The sequence below is a fragment of the Ranitomeya imitator genome, chromosome 5 (assembly GCF_032444005.1).
Source record: "Ranitomeya imitator isolate aRanImi1 chromosome 5, aRanImi1.pri, whole genome shotgun sequence".
In the NCBI taxonomy this organism is placed as follows: Eukaryota; Metazoa; Chordata; class Amphibia; order Anura; family Dendrobatidae; genus Ranitomeya; species Ranitomeya imitator.
The window spans coordinates 292,707,664-292,723,919 of NC_091286.1; the positions used below are offsets into that span (position 1 = coordinate 292,707,664).

General features: G+C 45.4%; 1 protein-coding gene across 1 annotated transcript in view; it reads right to left on the bottom strand.

Annotated features, from left to right (window-relative positions):
- The window catches only part of LOC138637737 (uncharacterized), a 383,106-nt gene that overhangs the window by 335,585 nt on the left and 31,265 nt on the right, over positions 1 to 16,256 (bottom strand). The window contains exons 6-7 of the mRNA XM_069726649.1: positions 1,973 to 2,167; positions 941 to 1,070 (exon numbers count right to left, since the gene is read on the bottom strand). Coding sequence (XP_069582750.1) covers positions 941 to 1,070; positions 1,973 to 2,167 — 325 coding nt within the window. The remainder of the gene's footprint in view (positions 1 to 940; positions 1,071 to 1,972; positions 2,168 to 16,256) is intronic.

Sequence of the window (16,256 nt, forward strand, 5' to 3'; positions counted from 1 at the left end):
CTTTTTCAACTTTTCAAAAATGTACAATTTACGACTTTTTGAAAACTTGGCTTTTGGGATTTAGTTTATGTAAAAAAAGTATGTAAATTGCTGGATAAATATATTCCTTTGTTTATTTATTGGTAGTAAAGTTGTAATAAATGGAAATATTACATATATTACATTGGACTGAGAGTGACACTGTATACATTGTCTCAAGTGACGAGGATGAGTCATGTATGCAAACTTACTTTGAAATGTTAGAATAGTTTTATATGCTTTAGATATAAAATATACTATATATACCCCTGGAAGAAGGCACGTAGCCGAAACGCGCGTTGGGGCGTGTGGTGGTGCGGTCCCTCAGGTAATATGCTTCTTATGCTTTGTTACTAGTTAGGCTCTTTTCTCACTTGTATGCCTTGAATTGGCACTTTTGATGAGATTTTATGGTGTCTATTGCGCTCTTTATAATTGGTGTGTGCATAATTATACATGCACATATTTATGTATTTTGCACGTAAGCATTGACACTTTGGAGCTGACTATTTTACATCATTGGTACTTGGTGTGTATTGCCGTCTGGGGATTGCTCTGCCACCTTTTTGGTGAGTCCCTGTTATCTCTTTGTTATCTCTTTTTTACTATTGTATTACTCTCTATTTAATAAGGTTGTCAATTTTAACATATTTTTGGTGCTTCTGGTCTTCATTGGTTTTCATATAAAATATACTGTATAGTGTATATGTAAAGATGTATTCTTAATTTTAAACAATAAAATCTTTGTTATTCACCACGATAATCTAAATGATATCAAAATGAAATAAAAAGAAGCCCAATAATGTAAACCACAGTCTCCAATGGCCATCTTCTCACTACAAAGAACCACAAAGTGCAGAAAGAGATCATCTATATAGGAGTAATGATGTTCAGAATGGTCTGTAAAGGACATATTTCTTACCAGACTCTTCAGGACGGCCATCACTGGAAGTTGTACATCCAACATCAATGGACGGGTGATTTTCACGATCTTTTAATTGTGATTCTATCACTTCTACCGCACGATCAGAAATGGGCAGGTACTGTAAAATCTAAAAATATATTCCCGTAAGTAGATGAACCATAGGATCAGCCTCATTTACTTCAGCGTGAATAACCCAAAATGTAAGATTTGATGGGTTTTATAGTAGATATCAATAGCACGTAGTAGTAGTAGCAGTAGACCAATAGCGTGAAAAAGGTTAATTTTTGATGTTGCTAATTGTCTGCAGCATTTCTGCCCATATTACCTAAATTAGGTTACTTGTGGTTTTTCATTGTGCTCTTCAGAGCATTTATTTAACAGACGTTTTTAGAACTGCGTCTTTTTGGTAGGACATGTTTTAAATATAGCTGCTTTTCCTTTGCTATTTCCTAGGAATTGGATTTGACAACACTTTATTTTTACAGTCCTGTGCAGATTATATGTGTTTTTAGTGCGCTTGTGCAGTGAAAATGCACTAAAAACGCACATAAGTTTTTTTTACCTGCAATTTTTCTGCATCTGATGCACTTCTATAGGGAAAATCCACGCATAAAACTCAGCGTGCACACAAGAGACATGTTGCGGATTTCAAAAAAGCAGCGCGGGTCAATTTAACCGTTGTAAAAAAAAACAGCAAGATTTCTATCAATTAAATTCACTTTGCTGGAACTGTAAGACGTTGTGGTTTTTTTTTTGTAGTGAAATTACGCAGTGTCAAACACTAGCCAAGAACTAATTTTACTTTAAGTGGGAACACAACAGAAGCTATTACGGTAATTCAGATGGGACCAAGCTGCATTAGTTTGCCTTAATCTTCCCTGTAGCAGCATAGTGACATTGAGGTCAAGTGATTGACAGAAGCTGATGTCAGATCTCGGTTTCCCAAACGAGCCCAGAATGTAATTCTATGGTATCTCCTGTTAAAATCAGTTCATTTTCCAATCTATTGATGGTCCTGATGATACGTACTCTTATGTAGCTGTAGATAGGCTTCACTGAATGCAGATGACAAATTATCCACTGCATATAGATCATAAGGTCGTCCTGAGTGACTAAATTAATTGAGTTCTTTTGTCCAGTTAGCAAGCGTTCTCTCGCTATTGAAAGTCTCTGAGCTCTTTGCACAGAATCGGCGTACTCCTGCATGATGTATCCAACTTGCTCCTGTGGGTTGAAAATAAAATGAACACAGGATGTTGTGACAGTCGCATATTGGTGAATTGCAATGTATACCTGAAATGTTTATGCTTATAAGGAACCTGTCATGTCCAGATAAGCTAAACAGCGTTAATATCATGGCTACGTGCTTTACTGGTGCTACAGTAAGAAATTGAATTTATCTCCTCCTTGCGGACGTTCGCTTCCAGCTATCGGAGAGGTCACTGTCACAGTATGGTGAGCAGTGACTGTAGCTGCTCCTCATACTGTATGACTGGAAGTGAGAGGTCAAAGGGAGAATATAAGGTCATTTCCTCCCTGTAGCCGCTGCTCTAGGAACACATGCAGGCATGATTTTACCACTATCTACCTGCAGTTTATATCTGAAGGTACGTAGCATTTCTGGACATGGCAGGCTCTCTATGAACAGTTCTGGAAAATCGTAGTCAAATATTAGAAAACTGATTGAGTAACAATAAATACAACCAAAGGATATGTTCTCCTTTACAACTACTTTGTTTTTTATTTTTTAAGAGGCAAGATTGTGCTCTCCATCCAAAGAGCAAAAAAATTTGAGGAATTCTACACATAAAAGGTACAATGAAGCGCTCTATTGCTCCATTTTTCCCCATTCATCCTGACCAGAAGACCACAACAAAATGCAGGAACTTGTGGCTTCCTTGTGCCAAAGCTGGGGAAGAGCCCATCTTGCTGCCAGCATCCATCCCGATAATGCAGATCCATGCCCAATCATGTGAATTGGAGTGGATGTGCGGTATCCGGCCATAGCCACTATTCAGGTGCAGAGGTGGGTAGTAGAGTTGAGCGACCTTGACCTTTTTAGAGTCGAGCCGGGTTTTGCGAAACCCGACTATGTCCAAAGTCGGGTCGAGTGAAATCGGCCGATTATGACGTAAAGTCGGGATCGACCGAAACACGAAACCCAATGCAAGTCAATGGGGCAGCATAGTCGGCAGTGAGTGGGGGCCAGGAAAACACCTAGAGTGGCCATTTTAATGTCAAAACCATCCATTCTTCTTAATGAAGCTTGTCAAGCGTAATTTACCTTATAATAATTGGAAGGCATTTGAAATTGGGGGTCATTTGGCTAAAGTTGTGGGGGGTAGGGCTGGTTCAAGTAATTAGTGGGCCCAGGAAATCTGGACCACGTCACGGCAGTGGAGCAGGGAGAGGTAAGTATTTCAACTTTGCAAGTGCTGTGAACCTGAGCAAGCAGGGGGGGCCCACTCGTTGGCATTGGCACTGGCACAGGGCCCCTCAAAGTACAGCGGTGTGTTTGCACGGCGGGGGCGCCTCCCACCGGCAGCAACACTTTTGCGTACTATGAGAGGCCCTGTGCCAGTGACGTCGCCAACTAGTATTCCTCCCCCCACCTGATGAAGGAACCTGCACTTTCATCTGCACCTTCCTCTTTGTCCCCGTGTAAGGTGGTATGGTATGCGGGAAGAGCAACCTGACTTTCAGCAGGGTCACAATGTTGTTGTGTAGCGTGCACGGGGAATGTTGCGTTATGGGTCAATGTACCAGCAGACTCATCTATCACTGGCTGGGCAATGGGCACGATGAAGTGGAAACACAGATATAGGCCCAAAGAAGAAAGTGGGCTAAATGCAGTTCAAAATTGGTAACACAGGAATAACCAGGGGGCATTGCAGTGGAGGACAACTGGAATGAGAGGCTGACACAGAGAGTAGGGCCAAATCAGTAAGTAGTCGAAATGCAGTTCAAAATTGGCAACCGTAGTAAACAGGCGGCACAGCTTTGTTCAGTGGAGGAGAACAGCAAGGAGTGGCAGACACCGATAGTAGGCCCCAAACCAACTAGTACGCCAAATGCAGTTGTTCCATTTAACCACAATTTAATGAGAGCCTGAAGATAGAAGCTCAGGAAAGGCAACCTGGGGAACACCTTGGAGTGTAACACACCATCTCTCTCCACCCCATACCCATTTTGTATGGCCTAATGCAGTGTACTTTTCTACAACTACTAAACGAGAGTCGGAAGACCGAAGCAATGGCAAGGAAACCTGGGGAACACCTTAGAGTGTAACACACCCTCTCTCTACACCCCATACCCAATTTGAAGGCCTAATGCAGTGTAGTTTCCAAGAACTACTAAACGAGAGCCGGAAGATCGAAGCTCAGGAAAGGCAACCTGGGGAACACCTTGGAGTGTAACACACCCTCTCGCTACACCCCATACCCAATTTGAAGGCCTAATGCAGCGTAGTTTCCAACAACTACTAAACGAGAGCCGGAAGATCGAAGCTCAGGAAAGGCAACCTGGGGAACACCTTGGAGTGGAACACACCATCTCTCTACACCCCATACCCAATTTGAAGGCCTAATGCAGAGTAGTTTCCAAGAACTACTAAACGAGAGCCGGAAGATCGAAGCTCAGGAAAGGCAACCTGGGGAACACCTTGGAGTGTAACACAACGTCTCTCTACACGACGGAAGGGCTGATTCTTAGGAAGGAAGGCTGTTGGAAATAAGCATTGCGCGTCCGAGGGTGATTATATTCTTATTAGGTATATACTCACCCTCGGACGCGCCCTGCTTCTTTATTTGGAATGAATGTTTATTTGCAATGTGGTGTTGACTTTCTCTATTATTTTGGTAATTAATGATTTTATTATTTTCATTATTTTGCATCTTCTCGGCAATAATATAAAGAAGACGCGACAGGACAACACTCGGTGGATGCCATATGTGTGTTTTCAATTTAAAAAAACTTTCAGTTAACTACTTGCAGGAGAAAGTAATTGTAGCTGGTGGCCATTTTTAGTACTGTACCAGATTAGAGTTGTGTGTTTGTTTTTAATGTTAAAATGTCTGCATTTGATATCTCACCAGTATTTTCTTTTTTATAAGCAAAATACTTATTTTTATATTTTCTGATGTTGGTTCCAGGGGTACACGGCCAGCAGTGCCCTGGTCAGTGTAGTAGTAGTTGAAAGAATGGACCGCAGACAGGCATCGAAGGCCTAAAATAATAACACATGGCTGTAGGCAATTTTAAATTGGTTCCAGGGGTACACGGACAGCAGTGGTGTGGTCAGTGGAGGCCTAGTGGAAGGAGTGACCGCAGACAGGCATCGAAGGCCTAACATAACAAACTTGGGCTGGCTGTAGGCACTTTTAAATTGGTTCCAGGGGTACACGGGCAGCAGTGGTCTGGTCAGTGGAAGTCTAGTGGAAGGAGTGACCGCAGACAGGCATCGAAGGCCTAAAATAATAACACATGGCTGTAGGCAATTTTAAATTGGTTCCAGGGGTACACGGACAGCAGTGGTGTGGTCAGTGGAGGCCTAGTGGAAGGAGTGACCGCAGACAGGCATCGAAGGCCTAAAATAATAACACATGGCTGTAGGCAATTTTAAATTGGTTCCAGGGGTACACGGACAGCAGTGGTGTGGTCAGTGGAGGCCTAGTGGAAGGAGTGACCGCAGACAGGCATCGAAGGCCTAAAATAATAACACATGGCTGTAGGCAATTTTAAATTGGTTCCAGGGGTACACGGGCAGCAGTGACCTGGTCAGTGTAGTAGTAGTTGAAAGAATGGACCGCAGACAGGCATCGAAGGCCTAAAATAAAAAAATTGGGCTGGCTGTAGGCAATTTTAAATTGGTTCCAGGGGTACACGGCCAGCAGTGCCCTGGTCAGTGTAGTAGTAGTTGAAAGAATGGACCGCAGACAGGCATCGAAGGCCTAAAATAATAACACATGGCTGTAGGCAATTTTAAATTGGTTCCAGGGGTACACGGACAGCAGTGGTGTGGTCAGTGGAGGCCTAGTGGAAGGAGTGACCGCAGACAGGCATCGAAGGCCTAAAATAATAACACATGGCTGTAGGCAATTTTAAATTGGTTCCAGGGGTACACGGACAGCAGTGGTGTGGTCAGTGGAGGCCTAGTGGAAGGAGTGACCGCAGACAGGCATCGAAGGCCTAAAATAATAACACATGGCTGTAGGCAATTTTAAATTGGTTCCAGGGGTACACGGGCAGCAGTGACCTGGTCAGTGTAGTAGTAGTTGAAAGAATGGACCGCAGACAGGCATCGAAGGCCTAAAATAAAAAAATTGGGCTGGCTGTAGGCAATTTTAAATTGGTTCCAGGGGTACACGGCCAGCAGTGCCCTGGTCAGTGTAGTAGTAGTTGAAAGAATGGACCGCAGACAGGCATCGAAGGCCTAAAATAATAACACATGGCTGTAGGCAATTTTAAATTGGTTCCAGGGGTACACGGACAGCAGTGGTGTGGTCAGTGGAGGCCTAGTGGAAGGAGTGACCGCAGACAGGCATCGAAGGCCTAAAATAATAACACATGGCTGTAGGCAATTTTAAATTGGTTCCAGGGGTACACGGACAGCAGTGGTGTGGTCAGTGGAGGCCTAGTGGAAGGAGTGACCGCAGACAGGCATCGAAGGCCTAACATAACAAACTTGGGCTGGCTGTAGGCACTTTTAAATTGGTTCCAGGGGTACACGGGCAGCAGTGGTCTGGTCAGTGGAAGTCTAGTGGAAGGAGTGACCGCAGACAGGCATCGAAGGCCTAAAATAATAACACATGGCTGTAGGCAATTTTAAATTGGTTCCAGGGGTACACGGACAGCAGTGGTGTGGTCAGTGGAGGCCTAGTGGAAGGAGTGACCGCAGACAGGCATCGAAGGCCTAAAATAATAACACATGGCTGTAGGCAATTTTAAATTGGTTCCAGGGGTACACGGACAGCAGTGGTGTGGTCAGTGGAGGCCTAGTGGAAGGAGTGACCGCAGACAGGCATCGAAGGCCTAAAATAATAACACATGGCTGTAGGCAATTTTAAATTGGTTCCAGGGGTACACGGGCAGCAGTGACCTGGTCAGTGTAGTAGTAGTTGAAAGAATGGACCGCAGACAGGCATCGAAGGCCTAAAATAAAAAAATTGGGCTGGCTGTAGGCAATTTTAAATTGGTTCCAGGGGTACACGGCCAGCAGTGCCCTGGTCAGTGTAGTAGTAGTTGAAAGAATGGACCGCAGACAGGCATCGAAGGCCTAAAATAATAACACATGGCTGTAGGCAATTTTAAATTGGTTCCAGGGGTACACGGACAGCAGTGGTGTGGTCAGTGGAGGCCTAGTGGAAGGAGTGACCGCAGACAGGCATCGAAGGCCTAAAATAATAACACATGGCTGTAGGCAATTTTAAATTGGTTCCAGGGGTACACGGACAGCAGTGGTGTGGTCAGTGGAGGCCTAGTGGAAGGAGTGACCGCAGACAGGCATCGAAGGCCTAAAATAATAACACATGGCTGTAGGCAATTTTAAATTGGTTCCAGGGGTACACGGGCAGCAGTGACCTGGTCAGTGTAGTAGTAGTTGAAAGAATGGACCGCAGACAGGCATCGAAGGCCTAAAATAAAAAAATTGGGCTGGCTGTAGGCAATTTTAAATTGGTTCCAGGGGTACACGGCCAGCAGTGCCCTGGTCAGTGTAGTAGTAGTTGAAAGAATGGACCGCAGACAGGCATCGAAGGCCTAAAATAATAACACATGGCTGTAGGCAATTTTAAATTGGTTCCAGGGGTACACGGACAGCAGTGGTGTGGTCAGTGGAGGCCTAGTGGAAGGAGTGACCGCAGACAGGCATCGAAGGCCTAAAATAATAACACATGGCTGTAGGCAATTTTAAATTGGTTCCAGGGGTACACGGACAGCAGTGGTGTGGTCAGTGGAGGCCTAGTGGAAGGAGTGACCGCAGACAGGCATCGAAGGCCTAAAATAATAACACATGGCTGTAGGCAATTTTAAATTGGTTCCAGGGGTACACGGGCAGCAGTGACCTGGTCAGTGTAGTAGTAGTTGAAAGAATGGACCGCAGACAGGCATCGAAGGCCTAAAATAAAAAAATTGGGCTGGCTGTAGGCAATTTTAAATTGGTTCCAGGGGTACACGGGCAGCAGTGACCTGGTCAGTGTAGTAGTAGTTGAAAGAATGGACCGCAGACAGGCATCGAAGGCCTAAAATAAAAAAATTGGGCTGGCTGTAGGCAATTTTAAATTGGTTCCAGGGGTACACGGGCAGCAGTGGTGTGGTCAGTGGAGGCCTAGTGGAAGGAGTGACCGCAGACAGGCATCGAAGGCCTAACATAACAAACTTGGGCTGGCTGTAGGCACTTTTAAATTGGTTCCAGGGGTACACGGGCAGCAGTGGTCTGGTCAGTGGAAGTCTAGTGGAAGGAGTGACCGCAGACAGGCATCGAAGGCCTAAAATAATAACACATGGCTGTAGGCAATTTTAAATTGGTTCCAGGGGTACACGGACAGCAGTGGTGTGGTCAGTGGAGGCCTAGTGGAAGGAGTGACCGCAGACAGGCATCGAAGGCCTAAAATAATAACACATGGCTGTAGGCAATTTTAAATTGGTTCCAGGGGTACACGGACAGCAGTGGTGTGGTCAGTGGAGGCCTAGTGGAAGGAGTGACCGCAGACAGGCATCGAAGGCCTAAAATAATAACACATGGCTGTAGGCAATTTTAAATTGGTTCCAGGGGTACACGGGCAGCAGTGACCTGGTCAGTGTAGTAGTAGTTGAAAGAATGGACCGCAGACAGGCATCGAAGGCCTAAAATAAAAAAATTGGGCTGGCTGTAGGCAATTTTAAATTGGTTCCAGGGGTACACGGGCAGCAGTGACCTGGTCAGTGTAGTAGTAGTTGAAAGAATGGACCGCAGACAGGCATCGAAGGCCTAAAATAAAAAAATTGGGCTGGCTGTAGGCAATTTTAAATTGGTTCCAGGGGTACACGGGCAGCAGTGACCTGGTCAGTGTAGTAGTAGTTGAAAGAATGGACCGCAGACAGGCATCGAAGGCCTAAAATAAAAAAATTGGGCTGGCTGTAGGCAATTTTAAATTGGTTCCAGGGGTACACGGGCAGCAGTGACCTGGTCAGTGTAGTAGTAGTTGAAAGAATGGACCGCAGACAGGCATCGAAGGCCTAAAATAAAAAAATTGGGCTGGCTGTAGGCAATTTTAAATTGGTTCCAGGGGTACACGGGCAGCAGTGGTGTGGTCAGTGGAGGCCTAGTGGAAGGAGTGACCGCAGACAGGCTTCGAAGGCCTAACATAACAAAATTGGGCTGGCTGTAGGCACTTTAAATTGGTTCCAGGGGTACATGGGCAGCAGTGTATGGTCAGTGGAAGTCTAGTGGAAGGAGTGACGGCAGACAGTCTTCGAAGGCCTAACATAACAAAATTGGGCTGACTGTAGGCACTTTTAAATTGGTTCCAGGGTAACACGGCCAGCAGTGGCCTGGTCAGTGTAGTAGTTGTAGAAAGAAGGGACCGCAGACAGGCTTCGAAGGCCTAACATAACAAAAATGTCAAAACAATGGTATTGTCAGTGCCAGGCATTGAAGGATGTCAGCGGCTAGACTACACATTGGTGAAGCTGTGAGAGATAATTTTGCTAGTGGTAGAGCACTGTTTGAGCTGGGGGGGGGAACTGTCTTGTGGCCGGCGGTACAGGCACAGGGCCCCTCATATTACAACGGTGTGTCTGACGTTGGGTGCGCACCACCACCGCCAGAGACACTTTATTGTACTATGAGGGACCCAGTGGCAGTGCCGTCGACCAAAAGCGGCCACACCCACCTCTTCAGACAAACAGCACTCTCAAGGGTCCAAGCGCAAAGTGGCGATAGCACGGCCCCGTGTGGGGAGTTTGGCCATTTCGTGAGGTGGAAACATGTCGTATGCTGGACAATCAGGTGAAGAAAATTACGAGATTGGAAAAGTCATTCAGAATAGTCCACAGGCAAGACCTTTTCATAGGAAAGCTAGGTGTCAGCCGGGCAGGGTGGGGCAAAAGATTTTGAAATCCAGTTGTGGTTCATTTTAATGAAGGTTAGATCATCTACATTTTGGGTAGCCAGACGAGTCCTTTTTTCTGTTAGTATTGAACCTGCAGCACTGAATACTCTTTCTGATAGGACACTAGCTGCCGGGCAAGCAAGCTCCTGCAATGCATATTCTGCCAATTCTGGCCAGGTGTCTAATTTGGATGCCCAGTAATCAAATGGGAATGACGGTTGAGGGAGAACGTCGATAAGGGATGAAAAATAGTTTGTAACCATACTGGACAAATGTTGTCTCCTGTCACTTTGAATTGATGCTGCAGTACCTGTCCTGTCTGCGGTCATAGAAAAATCACTCCACAACCTGGTCAGAAAACCCCTCTGTCCAACGCCACTTCTGATTTCTGCCCCTCTAACACCTCTGGTCTGCTGGCCCCTGGAGCTCGTGTGAGAACGATCAAGGGCGCTGTGTGCAGGGAATGCCAGAAGCAAACGGTCAACAAGAGTTGATTGTTTTGTTGCTAATATTAGTTCCAAGTTCTCATGTGGCATAATATTTTGCAATTTGCCTTTATAGCGAGGATCAAGGAGGCAGGCCAACCAGTAATCGTCATCGTTCATCATTTTTGTAATGCGTGTGTCCCTTTTGAGGATACGCAAGGCATAATCCGCCATGTGGGCCAAAGTTCCCGTTGTCAAATCTGCGGTTGTGCTTGGTTGAGGGGCAGTTGCAGGCAAATCTACGTCACTTGTGTCCCTCAAAAAACCAGAACCCGGCCTTGCCACGCCACCAATTTCCCGTGCCCCCGGGAAAGCTTCCTCATTAAAAATATACTCATCCCCATCATCCTCCTCATCCTCCACCTCCTCTTCGCCCGGTACCTCGTCATGTACACTGCCCTGACCAGACAATCGCTGACTGTCATCAAGGCTTTCCTCTTCCTCTGGTGCAGACGCCTGATCCTTTATGTGCGTCAAACTTTGCATCAGCAGACGCATTAGGGGGATGCTCATGCTTATTATGGCGTTGTCTGCACTAACCAGCCGTGTGCATTCCTCAAAACACTGAAGGACTTGACACATGTCTTGAATCTTCGACCACTGCACACCTGACAACTCCATGTCTGCCATCCTACTGCCTGCCCGTGTATGTGTATCCTCCCACAAAAACATAACAGCCCGCCTCTGTTCGCACAGTCTCTGAAGCATGTGCAGTGTTGAGTTCCACCTTGTTGCAACGTCTATGATTAGGCGATGCTGGGGAAGGTTCAAAGAACGCTGATAGGTCTGCATACGGCTGGAGTGTACAGGCGAACGGCGGATATGTGCGCAAAGTCCACGCACTTTGAGGAGCAGGTCGGATAACCCCGGATAACTTTTCAGGAAGCACTGCACCACCAGGTTTAAGGTGTGAGCCAGGCAAGGAATGTGTTTCAGTTGGGAAAGGGAGATGGCAGCCATGAAATTCCTTCCGTTATCACTCACTACCTTGCCTGCCTCAAGATCTACAGTGCCCAGCCACGACTGCGTTTCTTGCTGCAAGAACTCGGACAGAACTTCCGCGGTGTGTCTATTGTCGCCCAAACACTTCATAGCCAATACAGCCTGCTGACGTATGCCAGTAGCTGCCCCATAATGGGAGACCTGGTGTGCAACAGTGGCAGGTGCGGATGGAGTGTTTGTGCGACTGCGGTCTGTGGACGAGCTCTTGCTTCTGCAGGAGGACGAGGAGGAGGAGGAGGAGGGGGTGCGAACGGCTACAGACAACTGTTTACTAGACCGTGGGCTAGGCAGAACTGTCCCAAACTTGCTGTCCCCTGTGGACCCTGAATCCACCACATTTACCCAGTGTGCCGTGATGGACACGTAACGTCCCTGGCCATGCCTACTGGTCCATGCATCTGTTGTCAGGTGCACCTTTGTGCTCACAGATTGCCTGAGTGCATGGACGATGCGCTCTTTAACATGCTGGTGGAGGGCTGGGATGGCTTTTCTGGAAAAAAAGTGTCGACTGGGTAGCTCGTAGCGTGGTACAGCGTAGTCCATCAGGTCTTTGAAAGCTTCGCTTTCAACTAACCGGTAGGGCATCATCTCTAACGAGATTAGTCTAGCTATGTGGGCGTTCAAACCCTGTGTACGCGGATGCGAGGCTAAGTATTTCCTTTTTCTAACCATAGTCTCATGTAGGGTGAGCTGGACTGGAGAGCTGGAGATCGTGGAACTAGCGGGGGTGCCGGTGGACATGGCAGACTGAGAGACGGTGGGAGATGGTATTGTTGCCGCCGGTGCCCTAGATGCAGTGTTTCCTACTACGAAACTGGTGATTCCCTGACCCTGACTGCTTTGGCCTGGCAAAGATACCTGCACAGATACAGCAGGTGGTGCGCTAAATGGTGGTCCTACACTGCCGGAAGGGATGTTGCGTTGATGACTAGCTTCATTGGCCGAGGGTGCAACAACCTTAAGGGACGTTTGGTAGTTAGTCCAAGCTTTCAAATGCATGGTGGTTAAATGTCTATGCATGCAACTAGTATTGAGACTTTTCAGATTCTGACCTCTGCTTAAGGAAGTAGAACATTTTTGACAGATGACTTTGCGCTGATCAATTGGATGTTGTTTAAAAAAATGCCAGACTGCACTCTTTCTAGCATCGGATACCTTTTCAGGCATTGCAGACTGAGCTTTAACCGGATGGCCACGCTGTCCTCCACCAGGTTTTGGCTTTGCCACGCGTTTTGGGCAAGATACGGGCCCGGCAGATGGAACCTGTGGCGATGTTGATGCCTGCTGCGGCCCCTCCTCCTCCTCTGCTTCAGAACTGCTGCCGCCTGCACCCTGTTCCCCCAATGGCTGCCAATCGGGGTCAAGAACTGGGTCATCTAATAACTCTTCTTGTACCTCCTGCGCAACTTCGTCTGTGTCACCGTGTCGTTCGGTGGTATAGCGTTCGTGATGGGGCAACATAGTCTCATCAGGGTCTGATTCTTGATCAGCACCCTGCGAGGGCAATGTTGTGGTCTGAGTCAAAGGACCAGCATAGTAGTCTGGCTGTGGCTGTGCGTCAGTGCACTCCATGTCAGATTCAATTTGTAATGGGCATGGACTGTTAACTGCTTCACTTTCTAAGCCAGGGACGGTATGTGTAAAGAGCTCCATGGAGTAACCCGTTGTGTCGCCTGCTGCATTCTTCTCTGTTGTTGTTTTTGCTGAAGAGGACAAGGAAGTGACTTGTCCCTGACCGTGAACATCCACTAACGACGCGCTGCTTTTACTTTTACCAGTTTCACGAGATGAGGCAAAAGAGCTAGAGGCTGAGTCAGCAAGATAAGCCAAAACTTGCTCTTGCTGCTCCGGCTTTAAAAGCGGTTTTCCTAATCCCAGAAAAGGGAGCGTTCGAGGCCTTGTGTAGCCGGACGACGAACCTGGCTCCACAGCTCCAGACTTAGGTGCAATATTTTTTCCCCCACGACCACCTGATGCTCCACCACTACCACTACCCTCATTACCAGCTGACAATGAACGCCCCCGGCCACGACCTCTTCCACTAGACTTCCTCATTGTTTTAAAAACGTAACCAAACTAACGTTATTTGTTGCAGTCACACAACTTACACGGTGAGCTATAACTTCAGTATGATTTAGCTACCCCTTTACAGGTTGGTGAGACCACAGCGAAAATCAGGCCCAATGTTACACACTCTTTTTTTGGTGGCTGCAAATTAGAGAGATGCCCCACACGCAGGACTGTCACTGAAGCACAAATGTTAATATTAATGTCACACTATTATTTTTTTTTTATTTTTATTTTTTTCAGGAACACTTTAGAAACCCCCCAAAAAAAAAAAAATAGATTTTTGCAGGGAGAATTTAGAAAACAAATGTAACAAACTATATGCTTTCTATGGGCCACTGAGTGAGAGATGACGCACACAGGAATCAGGAGTGGCACACAAGCCCAGAGGCCAATATTTTTCTACCAATGATTGATGGAGTTATTTTCTCTGGTAGATTTTGGAACCCAAATCAAGGAAAAAAAATGTAGGCTTTCTATGGACCACAATTGGAGAGAGAGAGAGAGAGAGATGGCACACCCAGGAGTCAAGACTGGCACACAAGCAGAAAGGCCAATATTAATCTCCCACTGTTTTTTTTGGTTGTTTTTTTTTTTTTTTTTTTCAGGGAGACTTTAGAAAAAAAAATAATAAAAAAAATATGATTTTATCAGGAAGAATTTAGAAACCAAATAAAATAAAATGATTTTTTCAGGGAGAATTTAGAAAACAAATAAAACCAAAAATAGGCGTTCTATGGCCCACTGACTGAGAGATGACGCACCCAGGAGTCAAGACTGGCACACAAGCAGAAAGGCCAATATTAATCTCCCACTGTTTTTTTTGGTTGTTTTTTTTTTTTTTTTTTTCAGGGAGACTTTAGAAAAAAAAATAATAAAAAAAATATGATTTTATCAGGAAGAATTTAGAAACCAAATAAAATAAAATGATTTTTTCAGGGAGAATTTAGAAAACAAATAAAACCAAAAATAGGCGTTCTATGGCCCACTGACTGAGAGATGACGCACCCAGGAGTCAAGACTGGCACACAAGCAGAAAGGCCAATATTAATCTCCCACTGTTTTTTTTGGTTGTTTTTTTTTTTTTTTTTTTCAGGGAGACTTTAGAAAAAAAAATAATAAAAAAAATATGATTTTATCAGGAAGAATTTAGAAACCAAATAAAATAAAATGATTTTTTCAGGGAGAATTTAGAAAACAAATAAAACCAAAAATAGGCGTTCTATGGCCCACTGACTGAGAGAGAGAGAGAGATGGAACGCTTAGTACTGGCACACAAGCCCAAAGGGCAATATTAATCTCCCTTTTTTTTTCCAGGGAGAATTTCTGAAACCCAAAAAAAAAATAAAATAGGCTTTCTATGGCCCACTATTTGTGAGAGAGATGGGACGCTCAGGACTGGCACAGATGGCACGCTCAGGACTGGCACAGAAGCCCAGAGGCCAATATTAATCTCCCTTTTTTTCTGGGAGAATTTATAAAACCAAAAAAATATTTAAATAGGCTTTCTATGGCCCACTATTTGTGAGAGAGATGGCACGCTCAGGACTGGCACAGATGGCACGCTCACAACTGGCACAGAAGCCCAGAGGCCAATATTAATCTCCCTTTTTTTCTGGGAGAATTTATAAAACCAAAAAAATATTTAAATAGGCTTTCTATGGCCCACTATTTGTGAGAGAGATGGCACGCTCAGGACTGGCACAGATGGCACGCTCACAACTGGCACACAAGCCCAGAGGCCAATATTAATCTCCCTTTTTTCAGGGAAAATTTATAAAACCAAAAAAAAAATTAAATAGGCTTTCTATGGCCCACTATTTGTGAGAGAGATGGCACGCTCAGGACTGGCACAGATGGCACGCTCACAACTGGCACACAAGCCCAGAGGCCAATATTAATCTCCCTTTTTTCAGGGAAAATTTATAAAACCAAAAAAAAAATTAAATAGGCTTTCTATGGCCCACTATTTGTGAGAGAGATGGGACGCTCAGGACTGGCACAGATGGCACGCTCAGGACTGGCACAGAAGCCCAGAGGCCAATATTAATCTCCCTTTTTTTCAGGGAGAATTTATAAAACCCAAAAAAAAATAAAATAGGCTTTCTATGGCCCACTATTTGTGAGAGAGATGGCACACTCAGGACTGGCACACAAGCCCAAAGGCCAATATTAATCTCCCACTGTATTTTTATCAGGGAGAATTTATACACCCCACAAAAAAAAATACAGAAAAATGAAAAGGCTTTCTATGGCCCACTATGTGAGAGAGATGGCACACACAGGGATGGCACTCTAGCAGAAATGCCAAATTGCCAATCTTAATCTCCCACCAAAAAAAAAAAAAAAAAAAAAACAGGGAATGTCCTACAATTACTATCTCCCTGCCTGCAGTAATCTCAGCCAGGTATGGCAGGCAGCTACTATCTCCCTGCCTGCAGTAATCTCAGCCAGGTATGGCAGGCAGCAATAAGGAGTGGACTGATGCACAAATGAAATAAAAAGTGTGGACAAACAAAAAAGATAGCTGTGCAGAAAGGAAGGAACAAGAGGATTTGTGCTTTGAAAAAAGCAGTTGGTTTGCACAGCGGCGTACACACAGCAATGCAGCTATCAGGGAGCCTTCTAGGGCAGCCCAATGAGCTACAGCGCTGAGGGGAAAAAAAAAAA